This window comes from Bos javanicus, chromosome 10 (genome assembly GCF_032452875.1).
Source record: "Bos javanicus breed banteng chromosome 10, ARS-OSU_banteng_1.0, whole genome shotgun sequence".
NCBI classification, from domain to species: domain Eukaryota; kingdom Metazoa; phylum Chordata; class Mammalia; order Artiodactyla; family Bovidae; genus Bos; species Bos javanicus.
In genome coordinates this window covers 23,481,967-23,508,815 of record NC_083877.1, presented here as the reverse complement: position 1 = coordinate 23,508,815, position 26,849 = coordinate 23,481,967, and the positions used below count along the sequence as shown (strand labels likewise).

The following is a 26,849-nucleotide window of genomic DNA, read 5'->3' as shown; positions in this document are numbered from 1 at the left end:
ATAAGTAGATTATAAGAAGGGTTCATTGCTTATACTAAATCTTATTTTAGTTCTGCTCATTTTGTTACAAACAGCATTATTTTGTTCTTTTTCATGGCTGAGCAATTTCATTGTGGGGTTTCCCCAGTGGCTCTGCGGTAAAGAATCCACCTGCCAAGCAGGACACATGGGTTCGATTCCTGGCTCAGGAAGATCCTTGGAAAAGGAAATGGTACCCCACTGCAGTATCTTGCCTGGGAAATCCCATGGAAAGAGGATCCTAGCAGGATACAGTCCATGGATCCAAAGAGTCAGACACTACTTAGTGACTAAAGAACAACAATTGTACATAAGTAACACATTTTATTCATTCCTCTGTCGTTTGAAAAGACTCTGATGCTGGGAAAGATTGAGGGCAGGAGGAGAAGGGGACAACAGAGGATGAGATGGTTGGATGGCATTACCAAGTCAATGGACATGGGTTTGGGTGGTCTCTGGGAGTTGGTGATGGACAGGGTGGCCTGGCGTGCTGCGGTTCAAGGGGTCACAAAGAGTCGGACGTGACTGAGTGACTGAACTGAACTGTCAAAGCACATTTCATTTTGCTGTAACCAAACACCAATAAAAATGTAAAACAAACAAACAAACAAAAATCCTATATTAAATGGGATGGCAAAATTATTCTGTGGAATAATTATAAGTGAAAATCAACTTGTTTGTTCTTTAGTTCCACTCAGTTCAAACCTTTAAAATAATTGCTTTTGGAAAGCCCCCTTTCAGGCACAGCCTACTTTAATTACCTGTGGAGGAAAAAATTGACAAAGAAAGGTTTGTGGTGAGCTAGACTTTTTTTTCCTGTCTGTGCATAGACCATGTCACCTATGAACACGACAAGTCCCACTTCCTGTTTGAAGGAGTCATACGGGAACCAGATACTATGTATATGTGCTGCCAGGCACTCAGACACTGAACTCTCAGCTTGAGGCAGAACTAGGCACATTTGTGCAGGGGAATCCATGCCTCATGCTACTCTCCAGTCTGCCCTGGGTGTTCCTGGCCTTCATCTTCTCTGGTAGGTATTCTAAAAGAGAAGCAAATATCTTATGATTTCAGCTTTGGTTTTTTTAGTCTAATTCCTATACTATTTTATTCACTGCTCCATCTCTGTTTTCTGATTTTCCCCACAGGATCCAGTGTAGCCCAGATAGTTACTCAAGACCAGCCATACATTTCCAGTCCAGTTGGGGAGATAGTCACACTGAGCTGTCGATATGAGACAACTCAGAGCAGTTACAACATTTTTTGGTACAAACAACTTCCTAGTGGAGAGATAATTTACCTTATTGGTTTGGGTTCTTCTAGACAGAATGCAAGGTATGGCCGCTACTCTGTAAATTTTAAGACATCACGTAAATCCATCAGCCTCACGATTTCAGACTTAGAGCTGGAAGACTCTGCAAAGTACTTCTGTGCTCTCTGGGAACTCACAGTGCTTGAAGTAATAGGAAAAGCTGAACAAAAACCCCAGAGCTTAATAAGAGAGAGCCCCGCTGCTGTGGAACCCAGGCTGAAATACACACCTGCAGACCCCAGACAAGAAATGGTAGTTCTGTGGTTGCTTCATCTGTGGTCTGGATCAGAAGATTTAATTCTAAATAAAAGCTCCTTCTATGTCATTTGGAAGCAGGTGCCTAGAGTAACTTTCTACTGATATATTCTCCTCCTGAATTTTTGACTTTAAATCAGCCACACAGAACATGTGCAAAAGTTGTCTAAATTTGAAAACTTGTCCCATAAAAATATAGAATGGCAGTTTTACCTAAAGAGGCTCACATCACAAATCTGGATCTAGAAGCTGAAATTGTCATGAAAATCATCTCCTTAGTCCTTTCCCCTCAGATTTCGTGTTGGGGCACAATCAGAGGAGAACCACCAGTGATGTAGAGTAAGAGATAAATTATAAGGATTAGAACACAGGCAACAGGTAGAGCTGGTGGAAAAGTTCATAAAAACTGTTACATTTGCATTTGGAATTGAGTTGAATTCACTGTAAGTCAACTAGAGTAACATTTGTGAAGGAAAGTTGGATGTGGACATAAGCATGGAGAAACTGTGGCATGTATGGAAATATATGAGGACAATGGAACCCACAGGACACTCTAAAACTTGTCTGTCTCTAATCTCCTTAGGGCTCACAGTAGTGGGTGAACTTCAGGAGAAGTGGATGTCATTTGCCATCATGCTACATGCATACTTGGTCTAATACAAAGAGAACATGAGTAAGATATCTGGTGGAAGGTCAAGGGGTTTTAAGTCAACAGTAAATTGAACTATCAGAGCAGCAGCAACAGTATGTATTGCCATAGTGCCTGGAGCCCTGCACCAACCTGAGGAACATAGAAACATGCTACCTCACCAAAAGTACCTTCAAAAACTTACACGAATCTCTTTCATGGCCAACCCTAACCCAGAACAATACAGGGAAGCAAATCCTGGGAAATAGATTTTCAGATTGTTAAGTTGACACAGTAGAAACCTACCATAACAGCTTAACTGGTTAACTTCCCTCCTTGTTAACTAGGCATTCATCAGTACCTCTTTGAATACCACAACTTTCTAATAAGGACCACAGGAAAACTATGCTTCCTGTTAATATGATGCAATTATTCTTCATTCAACCAAAACAGGCTGTCTCCTTCAAAGAGAATACCAAATTCATTTATCTGTTTAAGATTCTTTCCTCTTCTAGCTAAATCACACTCTCCCACTGAATCCTGATTCTTAACTACTGAGATACAGTGAGATAAAGATTAATTTGTAGTGGCATATTTTATGTTATGACAGGCAGACAAACAGGAGAGGGAAGTTAAAAATGGTTAATGTATACATAAATATATTCATATAAAATTAAAATAATTTATAATTACTATAGTTTTTGTTACTGCAAATGACCACATGATTGTAACTAGGATTTATAACTATCTCAATTCATTACCCATTCCATAAGCTCTCTATCATAGCAAGAACCACTTGCTATCATAGCAAGAACCCACTCACTATTGTACTTGACTTCCTATAAAGCAAGCTGCTTATTCAGGAGCATTGCTATGTGGAAAGTCATAAAGATGAATAAGAAGTTCTGCAAGTCAACCAGTATGGTTTTAGCAGAAGTTTGCAAGGCACTGAAGACAAATCCAAGGGTCTATTTTAGTGGGAAAAAAATCTTGCTAATACTCATGGGAAATTGATGCATTGTATTCTGGGAAATATCATTAAGAGTGATACCTGACTATCATCACAAGCAAGAGCAGTCACAAAGGAAAGAATTTATAAATTTTCTAAAGAAACCAAACAAATAAAACTTGCAAGGGAGATTCTTATGAGCATGAAAGTATATTTTTAAATTGCTTTTTTTTCTGTCATTGTTGAAAATTACTGCTAAGAGAGTGGAAAGTCAATGCCAGCGTGGAAGGCAATATATGAAAAAGACATTTCTGAAAAAGGAATCAAATGCAGAATATATTAAAAGCTCATAAATCAATAAGAAGAGAAAACAGTTAACCAGAGTGGCAAAATCTTAGAGATCCAAATCAAAAATATTATATCCAATAGGTAGTAAACAGGCAAGATGACCTTGATTTTACTATTTTTAGGAAAACCAAAATCCAACCTCACCCCTTTCATCTATGTCCTTTCAGCACCCTGAGTGGATCAATGTATAAATGTAGCTAGTTGTATATGATATCAAAAAGATAAAGGAAAAATAATGACTGTCTCCAGGAAAATAAGAGATTAAGTAAATGTCCTAGAAGCTTCCATCCCTGAACTGCTGTTGTTTGGGTGGGGGCGGGGGTGTGGGTCGGGTGGGGGGAAAGCAGATCACAGATCTGGACACTGAAGGAAAGGCAAGTTTTAGTAGAATAAAGAAAGTTAATATTTACTGAACTTACTATATGTCAGGAACTGCAGAATGCATTTCCAATTCATTATCTAATTTAAATATCAAAACCCTATGAGACAGGTTTTATTGTTCCAATGCTTGTAATCTTTGGGAAATGAGACATACATAACTTTCCAAACTGTGAAAAATGTCTCAAACTTTTATTGTCATCTAGAGTGTACCATTTAGAGGGCTCCTTGGAGAAGATTTGGGTATGAGGAATCACTTGACCCAGAACAGGATGAATGGATGTTTCAGTGATGGTGACACTATGGTTAAAATGGAACCTAAAGAGATCTATGAAGAATGGTTCTATTAAAATCTGCAGTACCTTCTAGAATTGACACCCAAAAAAGATGCTCTTTTCATCACAGGGGATTAGAATGCAAACTCAGGAAGCAATGCAAACTTATCTCAGCAAGTTTGAACTTGGACTACAAAATGAAGCAGGGCAAAGGCTAATACAGTTTTGCCAAGAAGACACACTGGTCATAGCAAGTACCCTCTTCCAACACCACAAGAGACCATCTACACTTGAATATAACCAGATGGTTAATACAGAAATAAGATTGGTTATATTCTTTGCAGTCGAGGATGGAGAAACTCTTTCAGTTGAGTTCAGTCGCTCAGTCATGTCCGACTCTTTGCAAACCCATGAACTGCAGCACGCCAGGCCTCCCTGTCCATCACCAACTCCCGGAGTCCACCTAAACCCATGTCCATTGAGTCAGTGATGCCATCTAGCCATCTCATGCTCTGTCAGCCCCTTCTCCTCCTGCCCCCAATCCCTCCCAGCATCAGAGTCTTTTCCAATGAGTCAACTCTTCACATGAGGTGGCCAAACTACTGGAGTTTCAGCTTCAACATCAGTCCTTTCAATGAACACCCAGGACTGATCTCCTTTAGAATGGACTGGTTGGGTCTCCTTGCAGTCCAAGGGACTCTCAAGAGTTTTCTCCAACACCACAGTTCAAAAGCATCAATTCTTTGGTGCTCAGCTTTCTTCACAGTCCAACTCTCACATCCATACATGACCACAGGAAAAACCATAGCCTTGACTAGACGGACCTTTGTTGGCAAAGTAATGTCTCTGCTTTTCAATATGCTACCTAGTTGGTCATAACTTTCCTTCCAAGGAGTAAGTGTCTTTTAATTTCATGGCTGCAGTCACCATCTGCAGTGATTTTGGAGCCCAGAAAAATAAAGTCTGACACTGTTTCCCCTGTTTCCCCATCTATTTCCCATGAAGTGATGGGACCAGATGCCATGATCTTAGTTTTCTGAATGTTGAGCTTTAAGCCAACATTTTCACTCTCCTCTTTCACATTCATCAAGAAGCTCTTTAGTTCTTCTTCACTTTCTGCCATAAGGGTGGTGTCATCTGCATGTCTGAGGTTATTGATATTTCTCCCGGCAGTCTTGATTCCAGTTTGTGCTTCATCCAGCCCAGCATTTCACATGATGTACTCTGTATATAAGTTAAATAAGCAGGGTGACAATATACAGCCTTGACGTTCTCCTTTTCCTTTTTGGAACCAGTCTGTTGTTCCATGTCCAGTTCTAACTGTTGCTTCCTGACCTGCATATAGGTTTCTTAAGAGGCAGGTCAGGTGGTCTGGTATTCCCATCTCTTTCAGAATTTCCCACAGTTTGTTGTGATCCACACCATCAAAGGCTTTGGCATTGTCAATAAAGCAGAAGTAGATGTTTTCTGGAACTCTCTTGCTTTTTCGATGATCCAGCAGATGTTGGCAATTTGATCTCTGGTTCCTCTGCCTTTTCTAAAGCCAGGTTGAACATTCGGAAGTTCATGGTTCATGTATTGCTGAAGCATGGCTTGGACAATTTTAAGCATCTCTTTACTAGCATGTGAGATGAGCCTTTACAGTCAGCAAAAACAAGGTCTGGAGCTCACTGTGGTCAGATCATGGGCTCCTTATTTTAAAATTCAGATTTAAATTGAAGAAAGGCTAGAGAACCAATAGGCCATTCAGGTACAACCTAAATCAAATCCCTTAATTTAAATAATTTAAACAGTATTCAACATAACATTTTCATTAAATTCAATAAATCCATTGGCTCATTCAGCAAACAGATAATTCTTGAGTGTCTAGTCTGTACCAACCTCTCTTATAAACATTTGAATTATATGGGCTTTTGAGTAAATTTTAAATATGGTAATGTTGGATACAAATGAAAACTAAAGGGATCAAGAAGTGAGAATCATATGACTGCAATAAAGCAGTCAAAGATAGTTAAACCCTTCTATAGAGTGTTTAGGACCAAGAAAATACTGATGAGTACAGAGGTATTACAAGTAAGATGTGTGTGCTGTGTGGTAAGTCGCTTCAGTCATGTCTGACCCTGTGAATGCATGGTCTATACCCCAGCAGGCTCCCTTGTCGAAAGGATTCTCCAGGCACAAATATTGGAGTGGGTTGCCATGCCCTTCTCCAGGGATCTTCTCAATCCAGGGATTGAAACTGTGTCTCTTAAGTCTCCTGCATTGGTAGGTGAGTTCTTTTCTAGAGTTACCTGAAGTGAAAGTGAAAGCAGCTCAGTCATGTCTGACTCTTTGTGAACCCATGGACCATAGTCCATGGAATTCTCCAGGGCAGAATACTGGAGTGGGTAGCCTATCTCTTCTCCAGTGTATCTTCCCAACCCAGGAATGGAACCAGTGTCTCCTACATTGCAGGTGGGATTTACCAACTGAACCATCAGGGAGTTACCTGAGAAGCCTATTTACCTTCAAACCTGAGGAACTTTTCAAATAGTTGCTTGTTGACTTTGGGTCTGGGTTTAGCTCTCCAGTTCTTTTATTCAGTCACAAGACGGGGCTGCTTCATCTGAAAACTGTTTCTGGGAGAAGGGAAGGGAAATTTGTTTTCCATTGATGTGCCCAAAAAAGGAAAAATGACATGCTTTCATCTTCTTTAAATAACTTGTGCTTTATTATTCCTTGTTCAATGCGTGTGGTCAAGGATTCAGGGGGTCTTAGCCCAATAGCCTAAGCCCTTTCCATGTACCGCCCTAAACACTGCTTTCCCATTTCCCTGCTCTGATTATCCCTTCACCTTTCTATTCCTTAAAATCTTTTTCCCAACCTCCGACTTTTTTTTTTTTACCACTCACACTCATCTCCACCCGAACCCCACTTGGTTTGCCTTTCTGTCTATTCCTCTGCCTTAGCATCCTTGCTGCACAACAGCCACAAGCATTAGCATAGGGGACATGAGGATTATGGACCACTGTTCAAGGAGGATGAGGTGAACACCATCTATGTCAATCAGTTAGTATATTAAGAACAGAGCATGAAAAATTTCTATCTAGATGGTGATAGATGCATGATTCCAAGAACACTTATAAGAGCTCCGAGTTCCAGGATGTGTAGCTTTTAGTCTCAATGTTAGTCTTTCCATCTCCCAGACTACATCCTACTTTTGAACCTCCCAAAGATTTTCTGAAACGTGGATGGGAATTTTCATCATCTTACAACACAGAGCTCAGTGCATTTTTCTGGGATTAAATACTGCATTCCACATGCTTCTTGGAGCATCAGCCAGTTTCTTAAGAAACAAATGAAAGACCAATGGTTGTGCATAGACACATCACTATGATTGGTGTTCCTTTGCCAGAACCAGACATTAAACTTCATAGATGATTGCACAGTGAGCTGGGAATGTTTCACTATCTTTTGGGGACATGACTAAAACAGGGGAGGAAGACCTAGATAAGGAAATGCTTGATCATTGGCTGAGAAGGTCCTGGCAACAACACAGTGGTATCTGCACTCGTTGTAAGTCTTTACTAACAGCTGTTGCCTCTGTTCTCTGGAACCTCCTTAAGCCAAGGATCAGACCCAAGCCTGAGCTCTGAGCCCATGGTCCTAGATTGTCCTTTAAGTATGAGGCTGGTGACTGGAGTAACTGTGTTTCTGACCTTGGGTGAGTGTTCTCTGTCTACAAGGGATGACTTGAGGGCAAAGAGCCACAAAGTTATTTGCTGTCTACTCCTCTCCCTGTGCTTTATTCAGCATTATAATGATGGAACTGAGAAATTATCTGTGGATTTGCTAAAGAGGACAGATTTCTACATGACAGGTTAAATCATGGCCATGATTCGAGACGAGTCCTTAGCAGTAAGCAGGTTGTAGGAAATCTCTGTGTCTGTTGAGCCAACCACCTATGGAACAAAGCCTATGGATCTCTGATTCTTGCCACATCTTCGGTCTCTAAGACTGAAGTTGTTGTTCAGTCACTAAGTTGTATACACTTTTTACGTACATGGATGGCAGTATGCCAGGCTCCTCTGCCCTCTACTGTCTTCTGGAGTATGCTCAAATTCATGTCCACTGAGACAGTAATGCTATTTAACCATCTCATCCTCTACCACCCCCTTCTCCTTTTGCCTTCAATCTTTCCCAGAATCACGATATTTTCCAATGAGTCAGGTCTTGTCATCAAGTGAACAAAGTATTCGAGCTTCAGTTTCAGCATCAGTCCTTCCAATGAATATTTAGGGTTCATTTCTTTTAGACTGACTGGCTTGATCTCCTTGCAGTCCAATAATGAACACCAATAATATTTTTGCAGGACATAAACAGAAACAGTGGAGTAGGGGTTAGTGGAGTAGGGATTATGGGAGGGTTGTGACTTTGATCCATACAATTACACTGATTTGTGCTCTGGAGCTAATTTGATTTCTTAACCCTGTAGGGACTGTGATTGATGCTAAGACCACCCAGCCCAGCTCCATGGATTGTGCTGAAGGAGAAGATGTAAATCTGCCTTGTAATAACTATACCATTGGTGGAAATGACTATATACATTGGTTCAGCAAAATACCAATCAGAGTCCACAGTACGTCATTCATGACTTATGAAGCACCATGAACAGCAGCATGGCCTCTCTGAACACAGCTTCCAACAGAAAGTGCAGCACCTTGGTCCTGCCCTAGGTCACCCTGAGAGACACTGCTGTGTACTACTGCGTCCTGAGAGAGGCACACTGGGACAGACGGGGCTGCACCTGTGCAGTGTCTCTCTGGTGGCCAGAAGAGGGTACACAGCGGGGGAGCAGTCAGGAGAGCAAATCTAGAGTCGTCTGGAAGGAGAGTCAGAGAGCAGTAAGAGATGAGGAAAATGAAGGGAAGGAGAAGGGGAGAAGATGGATAAAGAAAAGATAAAAGGAGACAAGGAAGTGGTGCTTCATTGGTTGATGTGGCTGAGAAGAATTATATGGCTGCTAAGAATCCTAATTGCAACACAGAAATAAAGTGAGAAGCACGAACAATTTGTCATGGTTCTTCCTTGTATCAATAAAATGTTGGTTCCAGTGTGTTAGTCTCAACCTACAAGTGAGAAAAGTACAAATAATTCTCCTGTTCCAAAGGCTTCTTTTATGTGCAGCCTCAAGAACTGTAGCCTGCCAGGCTCCTCTGTCCAACGGATTTTTCAGGCAAGAATACTGGAGTGGGTTGCCATTTCCTCTTCCATGGGATCATCCTGACCCAGGGATCACACCTGGTCTTTTTTGTCTCTAGCACTGCAGGCAGATTATTTACCACTGTGCCACCTGGGAAGAGGTCCAGTTCATTCTTTACAATGGCCATATAGTACTCTGAGACATTCTGTCATTAATTGACTTTCCATTAATAAATAATTGTTTCCGTTGCTGTGGTATCATAAAGAATGTTGTCTTTATATATCTTTGTAATTCATTTTTGTATCTACGGGGACATCTCTATTATAATGTAATGTCTGAAATTAGAATGGCTATTCACAAAACAAGGAGCTTTTAAAATTTTTTTGAGAAAGTGACAATTTGCCATTCATGTGGTATAAACAATTATATTTCAGCTAACAGGGAAAAGGTGCACTTTGCATCCTCTAAAAATTGAGAAATGCCAGTATTTTTCATAAAATCTGAATAAACTTTATTGATAGTCATTTTACTGGTCCCACAGAGTTCCAAAGAATAGCAAGAAGAGATAAGAAAGCCTTCCTCAGCGATCAATGCACAGAAATAGAGGAAAACAATAGAATGGGAGAGACTAGAAATCTCTTCAAGAAAATTAGAGATACCAAGGGAACATTTCATGCAAAGATGAGCACAATAAAGGACAGAATGGTATGGATCTAACAGAAGCAGAAGATGTAAAGAAGAGGTGGGAAGAATACACAGAAGAACTATATAAGAAATGATCTTCATGACACAGACAATCATGATGGTGTGATCACTCAACTAGAGCCTGACATCCTCGAATGCGAAGTCAAGTGGGCCTTAGGAAGCATCACTACGAACAAACTTGGTGGAGGTGATGGAATTCCAGTTGAGCTATTTCAAATCCTAAAAGATTATGCTGGGAAAGTGCTGCATTCAATATGCCAGCAAATTTGGAAAACTCAGCAGTGGCCACAGGACTGGAAAAGGTCAGTTTTCATTCCAATCCTAAAGAAAGGCAATGCCAAAGAATGTTCAAACTACTGCACAATTGCACTCATCTCACATGCTAGCAAAGTAATGCTCAAAATTCTCCAAGCCAGGCTTCAACAGTACGTGAACCATGAACTTCCAGATGTTCAAGCTGGTTTTAGAAAAGGCAGAAGAACCAGAGATCAAATTGCCAACATCCACTGGATCATGGAAAAAGGAAGAGACTTCCAGAAAAACATCTACTTCTGCTTTATTCACAATGCCAAAGCCTTTGACTGTGTGGATCACAACAAATTGTGGGAAATTCTGAAAGAGATGGGAATATCAGACCACCTGACCTCCCTCCTGAGGAACCTGTATGCAGGTCAAGAAGCAACAGAACTAGACATGGAACTGGACATGGACTGATTCAAATCGGGAAAGGAGCATGTCAAGGCTGTATATTGTCACCCTGCTTATTTAGCTTATATGCAGAGTACATTATGCGAAATGACAGGCTAAATGAAGCACAAACTAGAATCAAGATTGCTGGGAGAAATATCAATAACCTCACATATGCAGATGACACCACCCTATGGCAGAAAGTGAAGAAGAACTAAAGAGCCTCTTGATGAAAGTGAAAGAGGAGAATAAAAAGTTGGCTTAAAACAGCATTCAGAAAACTAAGACCATGGCATCCAGTCCCATCACTTCATGGCATATAGATGGGGAAATAGTAGAAACAGTGACAGATTTTATTTTCTTGGGCTTCAAAATCACTGCAGATGGTGACTGCAGCCATGAAATTAAAAGACACTTTCTCCTTGGAAGAAAAGCTATGACCAACCTACACAGCATACTAAAAAGTAGAGACATTACATTTCCCACAAAGGTCCGTCTAGTCAACGTGATAGTTTTTCCAGTGGTCATCTGTGGATGTGAGAGTTGGACTATACAGAGAGCTGAGCGTCGAAGAATTGATGTTTTTGAACTGTGGTGCTTGAGAAGACTCTTGAGAGTCCCTTGGACTGCAAGGAGATCCAACCAGTCAGTCCTAAAGGAAATCAGTCCTGAATATTCATTGAAGGACTGATGCTGAAACTGAAGCTCCAATACTTTGGCCACCTGATGGGAAGAACTGATTCAGTGGAAAAGACCCTGATGCTGGGAAAGATTGAAGGCGGGAGGAGAAGGAGATGACAGAGGATGAGATGGTTGGATGGCATCACCGACTCTATGGACATGAGTTTGAGTAAGTTCCAGGGGTTGGTGATGGACAGGAAAGCCTGGCCTGCTGCAGTCCATGGGGTCACAGAGTCAGACACTACTGAGTGACTGAACTGAACATTCATACAATAAAATATAATTTATAGATCTCTTTCAACTTGCAATAGGGTTAAGTCTGAATAAACCATTTTAAGTTGAAAATATCAGTAAGTGGGAAATGCATTTAATATACTTACCCTACTGTGAGTCAGAGCCTCGCCTGGCCTACCTTAAAGGTATTATACTGAAAGTGAAACACATAACAGTTGTACGGGAACAGAATGGCTGTAAGTGGATCAGTTGTTTACCTTCCTGTTCCTGGGTCTGACTGAGAGCTTAGCTCACAGTTGCTACCAAGAACCATCAGAGGATGTAATACAGCATGTTGCTAGCATGGGGAAAGATCAAAATTCAAAACTCAAAGTATGGTTTCTAGCGAATGCATACATAGCTTTCTCTAAACCAGAAAGTCAAAAATCCTAAGTTGATTCATCATAAGTTAGACACAGTCTCTTGTGATTAAAAGAAACCGAGTATTGATACACTCAATAGCCTAGATGGATGTCAATGCTGAGTGAAAAAAAAGTCAGTCTCAGAAGACTACATGGTAGATGATTACACTTAACATATTTTTATGATTGTATACATGCTGTATGAGTTTACTTATATAGAGTTCTCATAAAGACAAAATATAGAGATGAAAAGATCAGCATCTGCTAGGGGTCATCACCAGTTGCAGGGATGGGGAGGGCAGGAAAATGGTTATCTTTAGAGAGACGGAACAATTCTGTATCATGATTTTAGTGGCGGTACAAAAACCTACACCTGTGACAAAATTTCACAGAGCTATGCATAAAAAAGAGTGCATATAAAGCTGAGGTATCAGGTTATCATTTGTATTTTAACAATATTTTAGAGCTCTAAAACCCAGAAAAAAAATTTATCAAAAATTTTGGATAAGACTGCCTTTCTCCAAGACCAAAGTCTGTGAATTTTTAAATAGAGTATTTAGATTTTGGATGGAGAAATGTAAGCATAGGCCAAATGAATGACCAGTAAGTAAGTAGATTACAAGAAGAGTTCATAGCTTGTACTACATCTTATTTTAGGTCTGTTCATGTTGCTGCAGATGTCATTAATTTGTTCTTTTTCATGGCTGAGTGCTTTCATTGTGGGTTTTTCCTGGTAGCTCTGTGGTAAAGAATCTGCTTGCCAAGCAGGAGACGTGGGTTCGATCCCTGGGTCAGGTATAGCCCCTGGGAGAAGGAAATGGCACCCCACTCCATTATTTTTGCTTGAGAAATTCCATGAACAAAGGAGCCTAATGGGCTAGAGTCCATGGGGTCACAGAGTCTGAGGGGACTGGAAACTAAAGAGCAACAACAATTTCATTGTACATATGTGCCACATGTTTATCCATTCCTCTGTCCATGGACATTTCATTTTGCCGTAACACAACATTGTAAATCAACCATACTCCAATAACAATTTTAAAAACAAATCTTACTTTAGATGGGATGGCAAATTTTTTCTGTTGAATAATCATCAATGAATGTCAACTTGTTTGTTCTTCAATACCCCTCAGCTCAAATCTTTACTAATAACTGCTTTTGCAAAGTCCTCTTTCAGGCTTGAACTGAAGCAGGGTCTCCAGCATTGCAGGCAGATTCTTTACCAACTAAGTTATCAGGGAAGCCCTTTTTTCAGACTCAGTGTAACTTAATTATGGTGAAAAAAATAGACAAAGTAAAGGTTTGTGGTGAATCACACTTTTTTTCCCCATCTGTGCACAGATCACATTACCTATGAACATGACAAACCCCACTTCCTGTTTGTAGGAGTGACACAGGAACCAGTTACTATGTATATGTGCTGCCAGGCACTCAAAGACACTGAACTCTCAGCCTGAGGCAGAACTGAGCACATTTGAGCAGGGGATTCCATGCCTCATGCCGCTCTCCAGTCTGCTCTGGGTGCTCCTGGCCTTCACCTTCTCTGGTAGGGAGGCTTCCAAGCATGGGTGCGCATGTTCAGGGTGAAAGGACTGCACACAGGCACGTGGAGCTTCACAGGGACTTGGGGAGGAAAGGAGGACTGGGGAAAAGCAGGCATCTTAGGATTTCAGTTTGGTTTTTCTTTTTGGAGACCTAAATGAGTCTAATTCCTACACTATTTTATTCACTGCTTCATCTCTGTTTTCTGATTTTTTTCACAGGATCTGGCGTGGCCCAGAAAGTTACTCAAGACCAGCCAGAAATATCCAGTCAAGTTGGGAAGTCAGCCACCATGAACTGTCAGTATGAGACAAGTTGGAACAGTTATAACATTTTTTGGTATAAGCAGCTTCCCAGTGGAGAGATGATTTACCTTATTGGTCAGAATTCTTACAGCCCGAATGCAAGGGATGGCCGCTACTCCATAAATTTTCAGAAATCACATAAAGCCATCAGCCTCATTATCTCAGCCTTAAATCTGGAAGACTCTGCAAAGTACTTCTGTGCTCTCTGGGAACTCACAGTGGTTGAAGTGATAGGAAAAGCTGAACAAAAACTTCTGAGCTGGATAAGAGAGAAGACCCCCCTCCCCCACAACCCCACCCCCTCCCACCCCCGCTGCAGGACTACCGCCAAAACACACACCTGCAGACCCCAGACAAGAGATGATAGTCCTGTGCTTGTTTCATCTGTGGTCTGGATCAGAAGATTTAATACTAAAAGAAGGCTCCTTCCATGTCATTTGGAAGCAGGTGTCCAGGGTAACTTTCTACTCCTATATTCTCATCTTGAATTTTTGACTTTTAAGTCAACCATCCAGAGCATGTGTAAAGTTGTCTAAATTTGAAAACTTGCCCCAAAAGAATATAAAATGGCAGTTTCACCTAAAGATCCTCACATCACAAATCTGGGTCTAGAAGCTGAAATCGTCATGAAAATAATTTCCTTAAGTCCTCTCCTCTCAGATTTTGTGTCGGGGCACAATTAGAGAAAGAGAACCACCAGTGATGTAGAGTAAGAGATAAGTTATAAGGATTAGAACACAGGCAACAGGTAGAGCTGGTGGAAGAGTCCATAAAAATGGTTAATTTGTATTTGGTGTTGAGTTTAATTCAGTGTAAGTCAACTAGAGTAACATTTGTGAAGGAAAGTTGGATGTGGACATAAGCATGGAGAAACTGTGACATGTATGGAAGTGTATGAGGACAACAGAACCCACAAGACACACTAAAACTTGTCCGTCTCTTACCTCCTTCAGTTGCACAGTGGTGGGGGGCCTTCAGGAGAAGTGGATGCCATTTGCCATCATGCTACATGCATACTTGGTCCAATACAAAGAGAACATGAGTAAGAGATCTGATGGGACATAGAGGAGTTATGAGTCAATAATAAGTTGAACTATCAGATCATCAGCAACATTATGTATTGCCAGTCCCTGGAGCTCTGCAATAACCCACGGAACATAAAAATATGGCTACTTCATCACAAGTACCTTCCAAAACTTACACAAATCTCTTTCATGGCCAAGCCTAACCCAGAACAAAAAAGAGAAGCAAATTCAAGGAAATAGATTTCCAGATAGTTAAGGTGAAACAGTACAAAGCTACCATAATACCTTAACTAGTTAACTTCCCTCCTTGTTAACTAAGTATTCATCAGTACCTCCTTGAACAACACTACTTTTTAATAAGGACAACAGGAAAATTATGCTTCCTGTCAACATGATGTAATTATTTCTTCAATCAACCAAAGCAACCTATCTCCCTCAAAGAGAATACCAAGTTCATTTATCCATTTAGACCCCTAAATGCTCTTTCCTCTGATAGCTGAATCAGAGGATTCATTGAATTCTTTAACTTGACTACTGAGCTACAAAGAGATAAAAATTAACTTGCAGTAACACATTTTATCAGAGAAGGCAATGGCACCCCACTCCAGTACTCTTGCCTGGAAAATCCCATGGACGGAGGAGCCTGCTAGGCTGCAGTCCATGGGGTTGCTAGGAGTCGGACATGACTGAGAGACTTCCCTTTCACTTTCCACTTTCATGCATTGGAGAAGGAAATGGCAACCCACTCCAGTGTTCTTGCCTGGAGAATCCCAGGGACGGAGGAGCCTGGTGGGCTGCCGTCGATGGGGTCGCACAGAGTCGGACACAACTTACATGACTTAGCAGTAGCAGTAACACATTTTATGCTACTACAGGCAGGAAAACTGGAGATGGAAGTTAAAAATGGTTAATGTATACATAAATATATTCATATAAAATGAAAGTAATTTCATAACTATTATATTTTTTGTTACTGCAAATGGCCACAAGGTCGTAACTGGTATTTATAACTACCTCCTGCATTACCTATTCTATAATCTCTGCTCATAGCAAGAATCTCCACTCACTGTTGTACTTAACTTCATATAAAACAAGCTCCTTATTCAGGAACAATGCTATATGTAAAGTAATAAAGATGAATAAGGAATTCTGCAAGTCCACCTCTGTGGTTTTGGCAGAAGTTTGCAAAGCATTGAAGACAAATTCAAGTGTCTATTTTAGTGGGTAAACTTTTACTAATACTCAGGGGAAATTGATATGCTATATTCTGGGAAACATCATTAATAATGATACCTGACTTATCACAGGCAATAACAGTCACAAAAGGTAAACATTTCTAAGAAAACAAACACATCAAAGTTTCAAGAGCTTCTTATGAAGACACAAGTATATTTTAAAATTGTTTTTGTTTGTTAAAAATCACTGCAAAGAGAGGGAAAAGTCAAGGCCGGACTAGAAGGCTATGTATGCAATACACAGTCCTGAAAAAGGACTCAAATGCAGGATATATTAAAAGCACATAAATCAATAAGAAGAGAAAATAGCTAATAAGAATAGCAAAATTTTGGAGATCGAAATCAGAAATATTATATCCAATACATAGTAAACATGCAATATGACCTTGATTTTACTGTTTTTACAGAAACAAAGATCAAACCTCATCTGTTCCATCCGTGTCCTTTCAGCCTGAGTGTATCAATGTAGCTAGATGTATATGACACCAAAAGGATAAGGAAAAATAATGACTATCTCCGGAAAAGTGAGTGATTAAGTAAATACCCTGGAAGCTTCCATTACTGAACTGATGTGTGTGTGGGGGGAAAAGTAGGTCACAGAAGTGGACTTTGAAGGAAAGGTATTCTTTAGTAGAATAAAGAAAGTTGATATTTATTGAGCTTTACTATAATATAGTAAGGCATGGGTGAATTTACAATTCATTACCTAATTTAAGTGTTAAAACCCTATAAGACAGCTTCCATTTCTTTTAATCTTTGAGAAGTGAGACATAACTTTTCTAACTGTGAAAAGTGTCCCGAACTTTTATTGTCTTCCAGAGTGTACCATCTTAGAGGGCTCCTGAAGAGAAAGTTTGGGTATGGAGAAGCACTTGGATCTAAGACAGGGAGGCTGGATGTCTCAGTGATGGTGACATTATACTAGTTTAAACTGGAAACTAAAGGCAACTAGGAAAGAAGATGGTAAACCTAGGTACAAATTGCCCCAGGATTAGCAGATGAGGAAATCATCCACTATCCAGTTAAGTGCTAAATGCTTTAGCAAGTTTATTAGTTGTAGTGTGCCTGGAAAAACAAGAGGCTACAGGAAAAGAAGAGATTTCACTCCTTAAACACTCCAAGCATATCCCTATATCAAGACCTGTGCCTCTTGCCTTTGCCCTCTCTGCTGTGACGCTATCCCTCGAAACATTTACATGGTGCACCTCTGAAAACTCAAATGTCACACCTTTGTGACTGCTTTATCTTAATGTTACTATTTGCATTCCCAGAGAATCAGGCCCCAGCGACTGCGTAGCAAGAATGAAAGCGGAAGCACTGCCAGCTGGTGTCCTGCTAAATTTTTGTGACGCTTACCCTGGGCTCCTTGCCGCCCTCTAGTGATCATGGATTAAATTGCGGGCAAACCTAGTCACTTGTATTATGTGCCTGGAGAATCCCATGGACTGAAGAGCCTGAGTGGCTACAGTCCAAAGGTTTCAACGACTGAGAGGCTAAGCATGTACGCATGCACGCTAGTCACAATAGGGGCTGCCATTGTTCAACCAAAGTCAGTAAAAGTCTCAACGCAGAAATCAAAGGAGAGAGAAGATTCGGGACAACTGGCTGGTTTTTCATCTTTGCCTACGAGATGTGAAAATGATTGACTTCAAATGACAAATATTGGGTTGGCCAAAAAAGTATCTTCATGTTTTCTTGTAACATCTTACATGCAATGATTTTGGCTGGCACGTAATAGGCTACCTTGGAAAGGAAGCTCAGAATTATTGCACAAAGAGGTGTCTTCTTTTTCCCTTCTTCTTCTGGTAAGTGAAATAGTTTCTACTGCTCTGTCCTTTCTTGTAGTAGAGTATAGAAATATTCTGAGAATGGGAGCAAGACTCAAAAATGGGGAAAAAACGAAGCAATCACGGCAAACACTGCTTGGTAGACTCATTCCAACAACAACATCTCAACTCTCAATATAACACCCTAATGAGCTGATTTTCCCTGAACAGTAAGAACATGATAGACCATGGAAACTTATTCACATGAGACCTACCATTTAAACTGTCAATTACACCTCAAAAAATATTAAGCTCTATCTTGTGGAGAGACTCCTTTGAAATTTGAGGGTTTGGCTCCCAGTCCTCAGCGTTCTGTGCGTTGCCTGTAGCTGACTGAGAGCGCACGCTGGGGCAGTGCTGTGCGAGGCGATTTTCAGGTGTGCTCTCACTTAGTCCCTATCCTAACCCTTCAAGGTTGGGTCCACGCTACTTTAGGGAGGCAGTGTAGCAGTGCTTGAGATGGAAGACTTGGATTATGTTTCCAGACCTACCACTCATTAGTTGAGTGATCTTGGGAGTATCACTTAATTATTTTTATGCATCAGTTTCCTCATATCTGCAAGGTGGATATTGATAGAATCTACCATGCAGGGTTCTTAGGAGAAGTGAATGAGATGATGAATGCCACTGTGAGCCCAGTGCCCAGCAGAAGGATACTGACTATTCACAGAAATGGAAATTGAACATGAGAGAGGTTCAGTACCTTGCCTGATGTTGCAGTCTAAGTGTCAGAGTGGAGCCCTCCCTCCATACCTTACTTAGAGCACAGGCCTTTCCTCATCCCAAGAGTAACTCTCTACCTTAATATAGTATTGTGTTGTCCTTGAAGTACTTATCCAGTGCAGTGGGTGCTGTGCTGGTTTGATTCTTGATCGGGGAGCTAAGATCTCACATGCCTTGTCCCCATCCCCCCAAAAAATTAAAAAACCCAGAAGCAATACTGTAACAAATTTAATAAAGTCTTAAAAAATGATTGACATTAAGAAAATTCTTTTTAAAAAAAGAAAGAAAATCAACAAGTAGACCTCTATTATTTTTAAAACATAACCTCTGACATTTAAAACATTTACAGAATATCATTAACGTAGGGGCATGACAAATTCCAAACATGATATGCTCCATACCAGATAGATAAGTGTTCTAATTCTTACTATGCCACTTCCCTGATATTTCACCTTGAGTTACTCACCCAAACTCTTTGAGCTACAGTTTTTGTTATCTGTAAATTAGGAATAATAGTAACTCTGTTGTGTGACTTTCATATTAGAATAATGTACATGAAGCAAAAGAAAATTCAGCACATTATGTGGGTGAACATTTCTATTTGGGGAGTTTGAAAGTTTTAAAAATTTTGTTTAGAATACATATAAAGATTCTTAACCAAAGCGGGATTCATGTCACATATTACCATCCGACTCTCTCAAGTTGAATAGTAGCAGTCCATGATAAGCAGCCCACTTCTGAAAGGTTGTCAGTTCTCTTTGTATAGTGAGCTCATCTCAATGTTTGTGAAGTTGGTCTCAAGAAAGCGATGTTTGATCCCTCATTTTGAACCACAGGCAACTGATTCTAGGGCAGAAATGGTTGGTGTGTTTCTAGCACACATATGTGGTCTTGTCTCTGATTGGTTCGGCAATCAGGTACAGAAACCTATTTTCTGAAGCAGCATGTCTCACAGATCTAGGCTGCAGAACGTTCCTCTGCTGAGGATACTTGGTCAGGATAAATGGAGAGGAACACTTTACCAGCCTCATGGCTGATCCTGTGGCTTCATCTTGGCCGTAAGTCCTGGGGCTGCTGAAGACATTCTGAACAGTCTGGGTGGTGATGGGGAAGGAGGGAGATGCAGTCAAGCACCTCAAGATTCTAATATCTGGGAATGTGTGAAGGCAATGAACACTGTAGAGAAATCAGTTTCTATGTGTGCCCTTGACTTTCTGAACAGGAGCGAGCAGCCTCTTGACTGTGGAACAGCATCCTCTCTTGCTGTGGGTTCAGGAAGGAGATAGCACCAATTTCACCTGCAGTTTCCCTTCCAGCTCTTCCTATGCTTTACACTGGTACAGATGGGAACCTGCAAAGGGCCCCAAGAACCTATTTGTAATAAGTGTAAATGGGGATGAAAAGATGCAAGGACAAGTGAGAGTCACTCTGAATACTAAGGAGGGCTACAGCTCCATGTACCTCAGAGGATCCCAGCCTGAAGACTCAGCCACATACCTCTGTGCCTCCACACAGTGACCCTCAGCCTTCTGCAGCTCATACGCAAACCCATGCCTGCTGCTGCTTTGGGACAAGCATTGATGAAGAGCCATTGTCTGGAGCAAAAGGGACATTCAATGAATGACAGTGTTTTTGATAATCAGGGGAAAATGCAGACATAGATAAACAGGCATTCCAGTCACTGTAGCTTCCTCAACTAACTGGACTGTTCCTAAACATCACTAACCTCCACTACCACCAGTATACTGGCCATATCATTAATTCAATTCCTAGCCTCCTCTTTCCCTGTTATTCCAAGTAAACTAGATAGTTTTCAAAACTATCTAAAATAATGTGGTTATACCTGGGTAATATTTACCCCTCACTATTGCTGCATCCTAAGAGCTAGTCTTTATGGTATTTCCTTATGTGCATGAATGTAATATGGGGATATGCTGTCTCACACATCTGGCATGGAAGTCTGCATGTTTTATACCAGAACAATCAATTATGTCTCATTTAACTCATTGGAGATTTTGGTTTTGCTTTAGTTCAAACTTCCTACTACGTGGACACCTGTATGTTATTTCTTTACTATGTGGCTGGTTGCATTTTGAAAAATCGCTGTGATATCTGCTGCTGCTGCTGCTGCTAAGTCATTTTAGTCATGTCCGACTCTGTGCGACCCCATAGACAGCAGCCCCTTGGTCTCTCCTCCAGTTTATATTGTAATTGTCATAATGGATCAGTAACCAAACTCTAGGATCTGAGTTTCTTACTTAGTAATTTCCAGCTATATGAAGGTATATGAAGCTGATCAATTATCTGATCCTGTGCTCATTTTGCAGATTTCCAAATAACCCACCAGTTTAATACTATATTGGGCTTCTCTGATGGCTCAGATGGTAAAGAATCTGCCTACAATGCAGGAGAGCCGTGTTCGATCCCTGGGTCAGGAAGATCCCCTGGAGGAGGGAATAGCTACCCATATGCTTGCCTGGATAATTCCATGGGCAGAGGAGCCTGATGGGCTATAGTCCATGGAGTCACAAAGAGTTGGACACAACTGAGTGACTAACATTTTAACTTAATAACTCATTGGTGCTTTGCTGCTTAGTTGCTTCAGGTGTGTCCAACTCTAAGCTATGGACACTATGGACGGTAGCCCGCCAGGCTCCTCTGGCAGAGGCTGCTAATTCTGGGGTCTTTCTGGGGTTTGTCAACATGAATTAACTTGCTTCCAGGCCTCTTCATCTTATAGCTTGTGTTTTCAGGTTTCTCCCCTGGGGAATCCCAGGGAGAGCGGAGCCTGGTGGACTGCTGTCTATGGGGTCACACAGAGTTGGACACGACTGAAGCGACTTAGCAGCAGCAGCCCCACCATACACATCAGTAATTAATATCCAGCCTCTGTCCAGTCTCCTGAATTACGTTGTTATTGTGCTCTCTCTCTTTCATAAATTTATATTTTAAAAAAATCTGTTAGTGTCATTATGTTTAGGAAAGATAATACATATTATAAAAACAATACTGGTTTGCATACAAATCCCTCAGACCAAAACTATTTAAGAGATGTTCATGTCAAAGATTTCTTTTTCAAAGATCATTCACAAAGCAGTAGTGAATCTATTTGTCCATCAGATTGCAAATGGTTGAATCTGTCTTGCTATATGCATGTGCATAGAACTGGAAGGTAGAGCACAGAAATGAGTGAGGTGAACCTGTAGTTCATTGTACAGTAGTGTTGATGGAATTAAACAACATGCAAAAAAAAGAGCTGCTGGTCAACTTCCCAAACTGGATCTTCAACATTATTGGCATCAAGATCAATGGAAGGAATTTCTAATACTATCAGTGAAGACCCTGTGTTTTAGCTAACTCCGTATTGGTAGAAACAAAAACCACAGAGAAAAAGCAAGGACAAAATGTGTCTATACTGTGTGTTGCTGCAACACAGTGCTTCATGTATTTTTCATACCAAAGAACATATAGAAACTGATTACATTTGTACAGCACTTCAATATAGAATGCTGCTTGAAACTGACCCACATTCCCTGGGTTCTTCCTCACCTTAGGAGGTAAGGAGATAAAGCACTTTCCACACAGGTAATCAATTCCTGGATGCAGTGGCACATAATTTGGAAAATCTACTCTTATAAACCTGGGGAAAATGCAAACCTGGAAATGAGATTACTTAAAAAATACCTGTGTCTTTATGAAAGTCATATATAACCAAGCAAACATGCACCAAACTTTTCAGTTTCTTTGGGTTCTCAAATGGATTTGAAATTGAAAATATTCTGTTGTGTTAGTTATAGAGATACAGATATGACCTCTTAAATAGTCCCTCATTTTTTAAAGTCACTTGGAGTGAGAAGAATGAGTGAAATATAAACATCAAATTGAACAAGGAAAGCTCACATCTCCCTGTTTACTGTAGGGCCCCAACATGATCAACCAACCACCTGCTCCTGTTCTGTGGGGCCCAAGGCTCTCATCTCACCTGAGCTGCTGCTGCTGCTAAGTTGCTTCAGTCATGTCCGACTCTGTGTGACACCATAGACAGCAGCCCACCAGGCTCCCCCGTCCCCAGGATTCTCCAGGCAAGAACACTGGAGTGGGTTGCCATTTCCTTTTCCAATGCATGAAAGTGAAAGGTGAAAGTGAAGTCGCTCAGTTGTGTCTGACTCTTAGTGACCCCATGGACTGCAGCCCACCAGGCTCCTCTGTCCATGGGATTTTCCAGGCAAGAGTACTGGAGTGGGGTGCTATGGCCTTCTCTGATCACACCTGTGCATCACCAGCTAATCTTCTGTGCTAAGGCAGGAGCACTCAGACCACACGTGAAATGAAGTTTGATGAAACAGACAGATGTTTCAGGTAAGCTCTTAGAGACAATCAGAAATCAGAGAGAGGAAAAACACATTTCATTTTTGCTCATATCTCCCAAGTCTTCAACAGGATTCTCTTCATGGGCTTTAGTGTCATTGTGTTCTGCTGCACAACAAACCACCTCAAAACTTACTGTTTAATTATCTCATGATACCTCTGCTCCATGTGGTGAAAGGGGGCTCAACTGCACTGGAATCCCTCAATTTACTCCCTTAATTAGTGGGGTTGACTGGAAGCTGAGGCTTAACTGAAATCTCAGAGGCCCGGGCTCATCTCTTCCTCAGACATTTTCAGGAATGACCATGGCCCATACATGTGATCTCTCTCTGTGGCCCTGAGGGAAGCTGGGCAGCTTACACTGTGCCTCGGGGCTTCCAAATCACAGAAGTGTCAACTGCCAAAGAGTCGCCACCTTTCGCCTCAGAACTGGCATGATGTTAACTTCTGCTCATCTGTTTACTACAGTAAGTCATGCAGCCAGCCTGGACTCAGTGTGTACGGGGGCTACACAAGGTCCCAGATATCAGGAAGCAAGAATCACTGGAGGTAACTTTGGCCACTAGATCCACATGAGCTGATAGAATAAATACATTCCTTGTGGCAACGGGCACCAGAGTGCTAATGAAGCACATAGACCTTAATAGTCATCAAGGTCATGTCAGTTTACTTCTCAAATAGCACCCACACCCACTTCCTCATCTCTATACTCCTTGCAGCTCCCCTAATCCAAGCATTTAGCACCTCTCACTTGGATAACTACAAAGGCCGCTTCACTCTCTTCCTGCCTTTATTCTCAACTCTTTGAATCTGACTTCTACGTGACCACAGAGTTTATATATATATATATATATATATATATATATATATATACATATATATATATATGAGAAGGAAATGACAACCCACTCCAGTATTCTTGCCTGGGAAATCCCATGGACAGAGGAGCCCAGCATGCTGCAGTTCATGGGGTCAATAAGAATTGGACATGACTTAGCGACTGAACAACAATAACAATAACTGAATAACAATAATAACAACAATAACATATAAAATTAGTTCACTTCCTGCTCATCTTTGGATAATGAGGAACCATTAGAAATTGTAAAGATCAAATTTTATATTAAGAATTACAAGGCAATGTACAATTTTCCCCTGAGTTACTTCTAGTTTTCTCATTCACTCTTTTCTGCCTCATACTCTAGATGTACATCAGCCACTTTAAAATAAAACCATTTATGCTGGTATTAAGCTTTTTCCTTAATCTGAACCTTTGTGGATGCTGTGCTCTGTGGTCAGAAGGATTTTTCCCAAGTACTTGTGTAAAACACATATATGTACTCAACCTTTACAGCCCAGTTCAAGCAACATTATTTCTTATGTGAAATCTTAGAGGATAATATTGTTAATTTTTAACTATAAATATTTTTGGATCTGGTCCCCTCTTAAGATTGTTTGACAGGAATATTTGCTACTGAGGGACATCTTATATTTATATTCATTCAAACTGGTTCCTACGAGGCATGAAGAGATTCCTTTTAGTCCACAAACCAAACCACAGTCAGGTTCCCTTCTTTTCATTTAGCAAATATCTCCTTCTAGGCACAAGACCCAGAGATAGGCTATAGCAAATAGGATGGTGTGAGTTGGGAAAGGGCAACCTTCTCCAGTGGGTGACTATTCTGTCTTGGTTTACATCCTTCTGTGTAAACTGTGGCAGGGCTCCTGATCTGCATGAAGACCAGGGAACTTTTAAAGTATCCCCGAGTGCTGCTCCAGACCCCTTGCTCTTTTAGGGTGGAGGTGGAGCCTTCACCAACATAGCATTCCTAGATTTGTCTTCATTTTGGGGGTCCAAATCCAACATGGCTGAAAAGGAAAAGTTATCCCAGTTATGTGCATTTCAAAGAACTTTGTTAACTCATGGGATTTTCCTTTTCCATTACATCCTAAACCTGCTTCTCTTTCTGTTTCTATATATAAAGTAATTCAGATTCAGATTTACTTTTGACTTCAAAGAAGTCTTGAGATGTCTACCATTTATATAACTGCATGGCAACAGTTCAAAGACATTAAGGACCCTATAGTGCATTGGAGGGCGGGCCCTGAAAGATACATTCACATCCTAATCCTCGGAAACTGAATGTGAACTTATTTAACAGAGAAACTTTTCAAATGTAATTAAGAAAAGCGTATCAAAATCCAATCATACTGGATCATCTTGGTGGGGCCTCAATCCAGTGACAAGTGTCCTTTTAAGAGACACACAGGTAAGAAGTCTTTGTGAGGTCTTCTCGATGGAGGAGGAGGTTGGAGGTACACAGTCAGAAGCAAAGGACCACATGGTGCCACCAGAAGCCAGAAGAGGCAAGGAAGGATTCTCTCCTAGACCATTTAGAAGGAGTATGTTCCTGCTGACACCTTGTTTTCAGACTTCTGACCTCCAGATTGTAGGGAACCAATTCTTGCTTTCTAGAGCCATCAAATTTGTGATAATTTGTAACGGTAGAACAAGGACTACTGGGGCTAACACAGTTTTCCAAAGGTAACATTTCTAAATAGCTACAAGCAACTCCTGATTGTTTACATTCATGGAAAGGCATTTTTTAATTACTTTAAATAGTAATTAATTCAATTACTCTCTGGGACATTTGCATTCAAATTCTCACATAAGTAAACATACCCATTTATTTATCATTTAACAAATGTTTGAGTAACCACTATTTACCAGGTATTACTGGATCAGCAATTTTTGATCCAGTCACAGAGGGGCAGCATCTGCAAACAGACACTCCGTGGGGAAGACGGGTGGGTAACATGGTGGTAAGTGATGGGCTGTCTCAAACTGCAGTCACTCCTTTCTTTTTTATTTCCCAAAGGCAGTCTAGATCAGGTTTCTCTAGGTCTGGAAGAAGGTGATACAATGGAAACCCTTTTAGGAGCAGGCAGATACAGCAACTCTTTCTGAAGAGGAAGAAAAGGGAGATGCTACTGTTAGCACCAGTGTTGATCTTATGGATACAAATATCATGTGAGTTTGGCGTTTCCCTGATTGCTCCCAGAAAATTCAGCACAGCAGAATCTTATCTGCAGGCAACTGTAAGAGTGGGATTTTCTGACTGAGAGAAGGATGTTGAGAAAAAAATGAAAACTAAAATGTGGGAGATAGAGAGAGTTGGGGAGAGAGACATGGAAAGAAGGAGAAAATACACAAGAAGAATGAGAGAGACCATTACAGCTGAGAGAATAAACATCTAATCAGACTTTCTCTGTTACTTCCCTCTGTTTTTCTGAACAGAAATGAATAAACAACAGATAAAGCATTTTCCTGAATTCTTGCTTCTGCAAGAAGGAGAGAACTTCACCACGTACTGCAATTCCCTGAGCACTTTTTACAGCTTACAATGGTATAAGCAGAGGCCTGGGGGCAGCCCTGTCCTCTTGATGATATTAGCTAAGGGTGGAGAAGTGAAGATGGATCGGAGATGGACAGGTCAGCTTGGAGAGTCTAGACAACACAGCTCCCTGCACCTCATGGTTTCCCAGCTCTCAGAGGCAGGAACCTACTTCTGGGCAAGGGCACCGTGCTCTGGAGGCACCTGCTGTCTGTCCCCAAACCTCACTGTGGGCTCCAGGGGTCGCTCCTCCTCATCTCTCCTCAGAGCAGGGGCCAGAGAAAGCTGAAGTCATGACATCTACGAAGAAATTGAATTTTTAATTAAAAAAAAAGAAATCCCCAGACTCAGTGTCACTGAAGAATTCTGTCAAACAT

General features: G+C 40.9%; 1 protein-coding gene and 1 gene segment (V, D, J or C); both read left to right on the top strand.

Moving 5' to 3' along the window:
- The first annotated feature begins 978 nt into the window (after window positions 1–978).
- On the top strand, window positions 979–1,690 carry LOC133255137 (T cell receptor delta variable 1-like). The segment is given in 2 exon segments: window positions 979–1,051; window positions 1,167–1,690. Coding segments are annotated over 2 exon segments (573 nt in total).
- An 11,787-nt stretch (window positions 1,691–13,477) lies between these two features.
- Window positions 13,478–14,583, top strand: LOC133255136 (uncharacterized). The gene is made up of 3 exons (XM_061429728.1): window positions 13,478–13,599; window positions 13,817–14,356; window positions 14,459–14,583. Exons 1-3 carry the CDS (start codon window positions 13,551–13,553, stop codon window positions 14,581–14,583), a joined length of 714 nt encoding a protein of 237 aa, XP_061285712.1. The 5' UTR covers window positions 13,478–13,550.
- Window positions 14,584–26,849: the final 12,266 nt, after the last annotated feature.

Bases quoted from the DNA above. Each gene is read 5' to 3' on its own strand.
- LOC133255136 (XM_061429728.1), top strand. From the start codon at position 13,551: ATGCCGCTCTCCAGTCTGCTCTGGGTGCTCCTGGCCTTCACCTTCTCT. The intron at 13,600-13,816 runs GTAGGGAGGCTT...TTTTTTTCACAG, and splicing joins CCTGGCCTTCACCTTCTCTG to GATCTGGCGTGGCCCAGAAA. The intron at 14,357-14,458 runs GTAACTTTCTAC...TTGCCCCAAAAG, and splicing joins TTTGGAAGCAGGTGTCCAGG to AATATAAAATGGCAGTTTCA.